Source organism: Syzygium oleosum, unplaced genomic scaffold, assembly GCF_021117445.2.
Source record: "Syzygium oleosum isolate NSW1041296 unplaced genomic scaffold, Sole_v2.1 Sole_v2.16, whole genome shotgun sequence".
NCBI lineage: Eukaryota > Viridiplantae > Streptophyta > Magnoliopsida > Myrtales > Myrtaceae > Syzygium > Syzygium oleosum.
Genome location: NW_026607500.1, coordinates 395179 through 404912, shown reverse-complemented (window position 1 = coordinate 404912; position 9734 = coordinate 395179). Strand labels below are relative to the sequence as shown.

General features: G+C 37.4%; 1 protein-coding gene across 1 annotated transcript; it reads right to left on the bottom strand.

Moving 5' to 3' along the window:
- Positions 1-252: 252 nt before the first annotated feature.
- On the bottom strand, positions 253-5266 carry LOC115691503 (sodium transporter HKT1-like). The gene is made up of 3 exons (XM_030618138.2): positions 3949-5266; positions 1376-1609; positions 253-783 (listed from the first exon to the last, which is right to left on the bottom strand). The coding sequence occupies exons 1-3, from the start codon at positions 5160-5162 to the stop codon at positions 585-587; spliced, it is 1647 nt and encodes a 548-aa protein (XP_030473998.1). The 5' UTR covers positions 5163-5266; the 3' UTR covers positions 253-584.
- Between the last annotated feature and the right edge of the window lie 4468 nt (positions 5267-9734).

Genomic DNA, 9734 nt, shown 5'->3' with positions numbered 1-9734 from the left:
CTTTTTGATTAATTTGTTAATTTAAAAGTTATAGTTTAACTTAGCCATTAAGATGATTTATTTTATTTTTTTCCCTACATTTTAAGCGGATCGAGTTATTTAGATGGTTCAATCTAAGTGTACCAATAAGTTACACTTAGAATTGCAGCATATTGGATTTTATATATATGGGAAATATAGGTTTTGTCTCTTTTTAGTTTTTGGTGCCTATATCAACACCACCCGGAATTGCTATATATAGAGTCATGGCGGTGAATTCAGATTCCACTGACAGTGGACGGTGTAATAACTCAAAAAGATATTGACAAATAGCTCGAGAATTTGCCTTTATGGACAAGAGTTACATCCAATATATTGGCATGGGATATCTATATTATGGTATCTAAACCTAGTGATGCTCCAACACATTGGCATGTTAATTTTCACAGTTGCAATACCTACTGCACTCGACTAGACAAAACAAGAAAGAAGAAATGGACCCAAACTCCCCAAAAGGAAAAAAAAAAGTTCGAGACGCAAAATCATGACGACAAGAGATGATTTTGTCTCGGTCTCTAAACTTAGTAATAGGTCTCTTGTCTCTCTCACAAAAGTATCCAAGCTCGGCCACCCTTCATGTTGAACTTCTTTAATCTTCCGAAAATCATGACGACGATGAGGATGATTTTGCCTTGATCGCTCCATTTCCCGGAGAATCCATACCACTTGTCATCACAGCCTTCAATGGGCCTTAGTTGTCGTTCGCAGCTGTAACCCATTGAGAACCCCACGTTCCCATATGCGCTGCAATTTCAAAAGCCGTGACTTCATTACACGGGTTTGTTCATGTTATGTGTGCGTGTCCATCACTTTTACGACTCAAATGCATTTACTTATAAAAGAAGTTGAGACTACACTGACATGTCGGTACGATTTAAGTGCACACATGTTAGGGCGCGTGCCCATCAACCAAATCAAAAGAAAACAAGTTTTATTTGTAGTTTCATTCACCGCCCTATGCTACATAGGTACCCAATAATTTAGATCTCAAAAATGTTGAAAAATTGGTCATCACCCGTAAAAATCAAGTAAGTAATTTCTTGTTTTTGTAGGCCTGACTGATCATGATCAAAGAACCACCAAATTTCAACATTATTTCTCGTTCTTGTGGAAACGTGTTCTCCAAATGTTTGACTCAAGCAAATAATTGAGCACATATGGGAGACTGTGCGATGTCTTGGAGGCGATGGACATGGAACATGTGATTTTTTTTTTAATCGTTTATTTATTATCCGGTTTCATATGATTAGATGCCCGAAAAGTCCTTAATTTTATGGAATCTTGCATCGATAGAACTTATGAACCATTTCACACCCTTCATACAAATATGCTTTACCTGATCACTTCGACCACGATGTTTAGCACGTTGAAATTGAGGGGATCTTCCTTCATCTTGTCCCTCTCCGTGATGCAAACCATGATGATGAAGATGGCCAGGTAGGAAAGCTGTGAGAACTTGAGGTTCTCCAGCAGCAGCTTATAACCCTGTTTCGGCTTTCTTCTTTCGCCGTTCCCCAGGAGCCCCTCGCGGCCTTTTGCCGGAAGAAACGACGTGTACGGCGGAAGGTACCTGGAAGATTTGGACACGAAAGTATAATTTATTGGACAGAGATCAAGTAAGCATCGTTACATAGGCGAATCTAGCGTGTTAGAGAACTAAACTTTGATTTCCTTCATCCCAAAAAAGAAGGAAAGGTTTCTACTTCGCCGGTTATTTAGTCCTAATCGAATTATGTTAAGGATTTGTAACTCACCACCCATATTCAAACAGGAATGGAGGAAAACACAGTCCTAATCAAAACATGTCAATGATTTTGTTAGGTAACCAATTAAGGAGACCGTCATTTTCCATGAAATAATCATTCCAGTGCCGACAAGTGTCCTGGAAACAGTTGTAAGATGACCCATATGGGGACATCTCAGTTTTAGGAGAATTCATGATTGAAAAATTTTTCCAAGTTGCCTAGGAAGGACCTCCACCAGGAAAACAGAGCATGGTCCCTAGAGAAAGATATGGAAATGAGCTACCAGACAAATCCATAAGGAACACTAGTTCTGGGCAGAGAACTCGTGACTTGGGTGGGAGCTTCTTGTTGTTTTGAACACTCAACCTTAAAGAGAAATTCTTAACGTGTGATAGAGACCAATCTGCACTTTTCTAGCACGCCGAATTCAGCCCAACCTTCGACATCACACATTTAATCAAATACCAACGGCGACGCTACGTGACGGAAATGACTTTACCTATTACGGCAATGAAAATGAAAACCCCAGGGACCGTTCCAAATACACAGAAGAGACCTCTTGATAATGCTGCGATTTGACTTAATGCGATTATTTTAGCAACCTTTTCGAGTAGTTAATGTTGTGGTAATTTACAAACAAGTCAAATGTATTCTAGGGTTCACTTGTTCCGTAAAAAATAAATGATTTGAAAAATAATTTTCTAAAAATGATAGTTTATACTGCTTACAAAAATGAATGAAATAAAAATATTTTCGCCGTCCACGAAAACGTTTTAGACATGAATTATTATTGACAATGAAATTTATATTTTTTAGGAAAATATTGTCCAAGATCATTCATTTTTTACGAAATAAACAAAATCCTCGCAAATAATGAAAGACGTGTTTGAGATCATGATTCGGTCTTTTTCAAATACGTCCAAACCTAGTAATTATTTTTTTTATAAGATAATAGGTCACGGTATCAATAATTACACTGGGTCAAGCAATTGAGAGGATTCTAATCCTTCATAAACTTTGACCCGAAATGCAAAAACACCAACAAGGTTAGTGCACCTAAATGAAACATTTTAGCCTCCCTGATCATCAAAGTCGTAAGTGGTCCTTTATGGCCCACGTTTTCTTTTTGTTAGCCAAAGATAGTTCACACAATTCCAGACGCCCATGTGATATCAGAAGGTCCGGACAGCAGGGGCAGAGAAGTGATCTTCCAGCGAATGTCAATTTGAAAAAAAATGTGAGAAACTATTTTTGCGTACGACTTTTATTTGGTAATACAGTTTATTTTATTTTATCTTGGTATATAAATTCATTAAAATATATATATACACACACTTTAGGATAATGGTAGTATATCTTATGAAAACCCTTCGACATGTTAAACAACATTATATGACATGACTTTGATTTGCCTACTAAAGAAGTACGATTTAGTTATCTCACTGTTCGAGTATGGGATATGGAATAATAAAAGTTGGCGTAAGGTTGATTATTTAGCTTATAATGAATAAGATTTCATGAAATCACTGCTTATTGTTTTAAGAGTTTGAATTGTTAGATGAATGCGTGATTTAATATTCAATCAGGTGTAAACAAATTGAACTGTGTTTCTAATTGCCTTTAGCTTTTTTACCATTTTCTTTCTCCTACGGCATTTAAGACATGGATATTATTTTATGTAGATTATCCTGATTTTTGAAAAAGATACCGACATCATGGGGAAAAGTAGAAATTTTCTTAATGCTTCAAAATTTCTCTTCTTATTGAAAAAATAAGACTTGGTGTAAAGCAACCGTTTTTTCAGTGCATCAAAACATACCAGTTTATTAGTAAGAATATTTTTGAACAAAATTAAGTTACAAAATTAACACATGTTTTTTCCGAAAGTGGCATTCAGTGCTGAGGTGGCATTTTCTATGTTGTGCGCAGATTTCAAAATCCTGCCGCCTCACTTACGTGTCCCCACCTCCGTCTTCCCACGAAAAGGTGTATTATCGAACTCCCCAACCTCATCCTTTTCACTTGGGAAAGGTGACCCCGGGGCATCTCTAGTGGTTGCATTTTCTATTCAAGAATGGATAGGTAGGTGCTACGATTGCAGAATATTAATTAACAAATTGAGAGAGAGAGAGAGAGAGAGAGAGAGAGAGAGAGAGAGACTAACATCATGACCACGAATAACACCAAGATGGCGGGAGCAACTGTGGACAGATCGACGATCGTCTCGCCCGTATGTCTGGTGTTCACGCACTGAAAGAGCACGCCCACGATTTTCTCGTACGTGCACAGTCCATTCAACGATTCTGAATGCCACTGCATCGAGCAAAACATTATGAACTGGACACCAATGAACCCCAACACCATGACCACCAGCAGCGACGAGTAGAGGCTCGGAAGCAAGTGCTTGTAGCCAACTTCGCTTGTCCTGCTCAACAAGTACCTGATTTCATCTTTCTCCCCGAATCTCCCCATGAGCCAAAGCGCGAACCTTAAGCTCGACGGGAACAGCGTGTTCCCGAGAAGGACCTGAGGGATGAGGATCAGGAGGAGGCCGGAGTTTTTGCTGAAGACCATCATGTTTTCGTTGGTCGGGACAAACCCGCAACTGGCGAAGGTCGACACGATGGTGAAGACAGAAAAAGTCATCATTTTGAGACCCTTCTTCTTTAGCACATCTCTCGCGCTAGAAACAAGTGTCATATAGAGCGAAACCGCGGCGACACCAAGAACGTGGATGACCAGAAGGTAAGCTAACACTACATAACACAAAAACCTAACCGAACAACATTTCAGATAGTCAAGATCTAAGGACTCGTCTTGCCGTCTGTACGATTGAGGCTCTACTTGTGAGTTCAGGCAATCTATCTTCGCTACTACACCTAACTCTATGTGGTCAACAATGTCGTTTGTTGGGTTGGAAGGGCAGAGATCGCTATTCATGGAGGCGACTTTGCCTTCGGTATTGACGCGCCACCGGAGCTTAGATTTCCTAAGATGAAGCCCAGCGAGGGAAATGAAGACCTCTCCTCCGACGAACATCAGGACGGTCATCACGACAAGCTGAGAGTTGGAGAAGACCTCCATCTCCACCGTCGACATGCTCGAGACGGTCGTTGCGGAGACAGAGGTGAATAACAGATCCAAGTCCCTAGGCCTAAAGGAATCGGTCCGCGGCTGCAGGGCCTTGAGGACCCAGAAGCCGAGGAATGAGAGGAAGACGAAGTAAAAAACTTGGACGCAAAAGGAGTTGAACCGGAGGAGCAGGAAGCGGAAATAGCAAGAAAGGAGAAAGCAAAAGGACCTGCAGAGGCAGGCCAGTTTGAGCCATGCAGCACTGCAAAGAAACACAAATTCTTTGCCGAAAGATGAAGAGCTCATCCTTGTACTAGCTGTAATCGGACAGGAACGAAATTGTTCTTCTTGGTGTTGCGAGAATTCGAGGTTTGTAGGGGAGGTGTATATAAAGGAGAGAGTCAACCTGGATTCATGCAAATTGGCGAAGTTTCCTATTCAAGAATTGTAGATTATTTATTCAAATCATGCCACTTTCATGCAAACTGCGATGGATAAATGTCACATGCAAAGGCCTAACATTTGGCATCAATTGATTTATATGGACCGCAAGGTATTTCATGAGCCTTTAAATAATGGGTTAATATCACGAAAATCCCCAAATTGGTACGCTTATAACAAATTTATCCCAAACTAATTTTTGAACTACAAAAAACCCCAAACTAGGATAATTGTGACAAATTTACCCAAAATTAATTTTTTTTATCACTAAAAATCCTATATAGATACATTTCTGACAAATTTACTTTTCATTAGTTTTCGTTAAATTGGATTAATACCACGAAAAATCATAAATTTTGGTACACCTGTGATAAACGGAAGGTAAAATCCCAAATTGATATACCCGTTAATTTTCAAGTGTTATCCAACTCAGCAATTTAAGAATAAAATTTAACAAAAATTAATAGAGAGTAAATTTATCATAAGTGTATTTTTAGGATAAATTTATCATAAATATATCAATTTGAAATTTTTCGTCAAATTAACCCTAAGTAATTAGTCATATGGTCTTTTAATGCATTACCTGTCCAAGTTCATTAAAAAGGTCCACGTGGTACCAATGTCTCCTTGGACGCCTCCTGACATTTTCTATTTTGGCAATGATAATTTTCTGTCGTGGCTTCTCCACTACGGGGATGGTCGGCTCGACTTCGAACATCGAACCTCCTGAACCTGGGGGAGGTCGAGGTGCGATCCGTTGGTGCCGCCAATGAGATCTTGACATCTGGACTGTAGTGGGGTCAGAGAGAGAGTAATATATGAGATTGGGCCTTTTAATGCATTACCGCCGCCCCTTAGCCGCCCCTTGTCGGTTTTTCAGTTATATTTTGTAGAAAAAATGGCACAAACGGTTCTTAAACTTTAATTCAATATGTAATTTGATTCCTGAACTTTTAATTTGTTAAATGTAGTCCCTGAACTTTAATTCAATATTCAATGTGATCCTTGAATTTTTAATTTGTTTAACGTGGTCCCTGAACTTTTGATACATGTTCAATATAGTTTCTAAACTTTAGAAAAATGTTCAATGTAATCCTTCCATTAATTCAAGTTTAGGGACTATATTGTACATTTTCATATAGTTCCGAGACTAAATTGAACACATACCAAAAGTTCAGGAACTACATTGAACAAATTAAAAGTTCAAGGACCACATTGAACATTGGGTTAAAGTTCAGGGACTACATTGAACAAATTAAAAGTTCATGGATCAAATTGCACATTAAACCAAAGTTTAAGGACTGTTTGTGTCATTATCCATTTTTTGTATGCTCGCAATCGCTTCCCTCTGCAACGTCCCACGCGAAATCTCTCCTCGACGTATGCTTGTTTTTGTAGTGGAAAAGACGATTCAATTGTGATCATATTTCAAATTCCATTTCGATCGAACGATACATATAAACCTAAGTTTTGATAAAATCTTGAATATACATATGCAGCATTACCCAAAACCATTTTAGGTTATGTTTGTTAGATGGAAAACAAGATTTGCGGAAAAGTATTTTCAAAGAAACTCAATTTGAGGAAAATGATCCTATATTTGGTTGTGTTTTTTGCAAATACTGTGGAAGTAATTTTTATGATGTTTTGTTATAGGAAATTTATAAAGCATACATTTGAGAAAGCATCTCGGGTATAACCCTAGGTCCCAAGTTTGAGTGTTAGCTGCATGGCCTTGGGCGCCGGTAACTGAGCCCTATCGTCAAGGACCCGATCAAGGGATCGAGGCTCGGCCTCAGGTGACTTGAGCTCAGCTATTGAGGATTGGGGCCACATCTGTCGGGGTCTTGGGCCATGCATGAGAGTCAGGGACCTAGATCTAGTTGAGGGTCAGCCCTTGCCTGTAGTCGATGAGGGCTTCACGGCCTTCTTGATGGCTATTTCAGGAAGATGAACAATGGAAAAAAGAGGAAGAAAAAAAGAAAAGAAAAAAAATATAAATTATTATAAAAGATTCATAAAATTCTAAAAAAAAAATGCAAAAATTGTTCACGAAGTCACTTACTGTCATTAAGCTGTGCCATATAAGACAATTAGCATCCACTTTATCAATTTCTGATCAAAATTGACCATAATTACTACATTGAAAAGTTGTTGAAATATGTAAAATTAAGTTGGCCAAATTGAAAAGTTTATGACTAAATTGATCGGCATATAATAGGTTTAAGAATTTTTTGACAATTACCAATCCTACTGGTCAAAAATTTTATAATGTCAAATTCTTTATAAAATGGCAAAAGTAGACCACTAACATTTTCCTAATTTTTTTTAAAAAAAGACAAAAAAACCAACAAAAAAAAAAAAGGAAACATAACTTTCGAGAGAGAGAGAGATCGATTGTTGAGAAGACCACTAATAATCATCCATATTGATCAAATCTTTTATAATGGCAAAAGTAGACCACTAACATTTTCCTAAAATTAAGAAAAAGACAAAAAAAAACAAAAAATCAAAAGAAGAAAAAGAAAAAGAAAAAGAAAAAGAAAAAGAAAAAAAGAAACAGAACTTCCGAGAGAGAGAGAGAGATCGGCTGCCGAGAAGGGGTTATGTCTTGACTAAGGCAGCAGCGGCGCCCCCCTGACACGCTGCTACCCCACCCGATCCCCCCTCCTCCTCCTCCTCACGATGTGTTTCTCTTTTCTATTTTTTGGCATTTATTATGGTTTTTCTTTTTTAATTTTTTTTTGCAATTTTTGGCAATTTGACGATTTATCATCAAATATAATATAAAATATTGCAACTTTAGCATTTTTTTTTTGTCGCTCAAATTGAAACAGAGTTAACGAAAATACTTAATTGCATTAATTGGACAAAATTTAGAAAGTAATTGCACTTTTTTGAAAGTTTCGGGATTATTTTACAATTTCACAACAAGTTTTTATTTTTGTTTTCCGGTGCACTTATCGGTTATCATTTCATGCGTTTCAACAATTTAACCTAAATATGTGTTCTTTGCATTATTGGTACATTGATGATGACTATTACCTTCACTATGTTTTATGTCTAGTAATTATAAATAGTAATGAATATATATACAGAGATAGTTTTACAAAATTGATAGGGTTCAGTTACAGTATTTTTTTTAAAAAAATGGCTCATTGTCGAGAAGTTACTGTAGCAAAGTACTCTTCATCATTATTCGCATTGTAGCAGTACTATAGCAAATGGAAAAACGCCGGTCAGTGTGTAAAGAAGCCTGTCAGTAATTTGTTAGAGCGTTGTCTCTCAATAATGAGTCTGTCAGTTATCTAAGTCAGTAATCGTCCGAGTCAATGATCCTAAAAGTCTATGTATAATGAGTCAGTGGACAAAGGATAAGGCAGCAGCGCAAGGAGTAAGCTCCCACCTTATCACCTCAAGTGCGGGAAGTTACCATAACTGCATAGCTGAAACTGACGTGGAATCTACCTTCTCCACCTAAGGTCCTCCTCAGTTCCCTCTCATTCTTTTTCTTCCTGGAAAAGAGGGAATGTGGAGAGAACTTACGAGGAGATCTCTTCATCATATCGAGAAGTTCCTTCTCCTATTTCCCCATTAAGCCTTTAAGGACCTGCTCAGATCTACAACCCCTTTCTAGTAGGAAAAAAAATTCCCTTCTTACATATTTAACGTAAAAAAGGAACATAAACTCGAAAAATCTATTTTTTTCCTGTAGCTCTTCATTATAAAAAGTCAAAGAGGGAAACTAACCACATGGAACTTCTTTTCGGCCAATATAAATGTCCAAGTGCGGTGTATACCGATCCGCTGACTTGAGAAAGGTGTTCACACACGTGAAGAAATTTTACGGTTACATTAGTCAAATTTTCAGAATCGGTTTGGTTTGCGAAAAACCATAAGATCTCGGAAAATATTTACTAAATTTCTAACTATTTAAAGTGTCTTAAGAAATTGAATGAGTAAAATATATTGGGTAAAATCCACAAAAAAAATCTAAACTATGTCCACTGTGATACATTTATCTCAAACTTTTTTTGTGACACCCAAAATGTTAAATTTGTACCTATGTGACACGTTTACCCCAAACTTGTACAATGTGACACATTTACCCAAATCTTCTTCTTGTAACATAAAAATACCCCAAACTTGTATCCGTGTGACACATTTACACCGAAAATTTGGTGTCACAAAAAAAATTGGGGTAAATATATTACACGGGTATAAGTTTGGGATTTTTGGTGTCACTAAAAAAAGTTTAGGGTAAATATGTCCTACGGGTACGAGTTTGAGATTTTTGGTGTCACAAAAAATAGTTTTGGGTAAATGTGTCACGATGGACAAATTTGGAGTTTTTTTGTGGCTTTTTCCCTAATATATTTTAACAATTACCAATGATCTGTGCTCAAAATCCCAAGACTGATTTTATGTTTCCTAAAA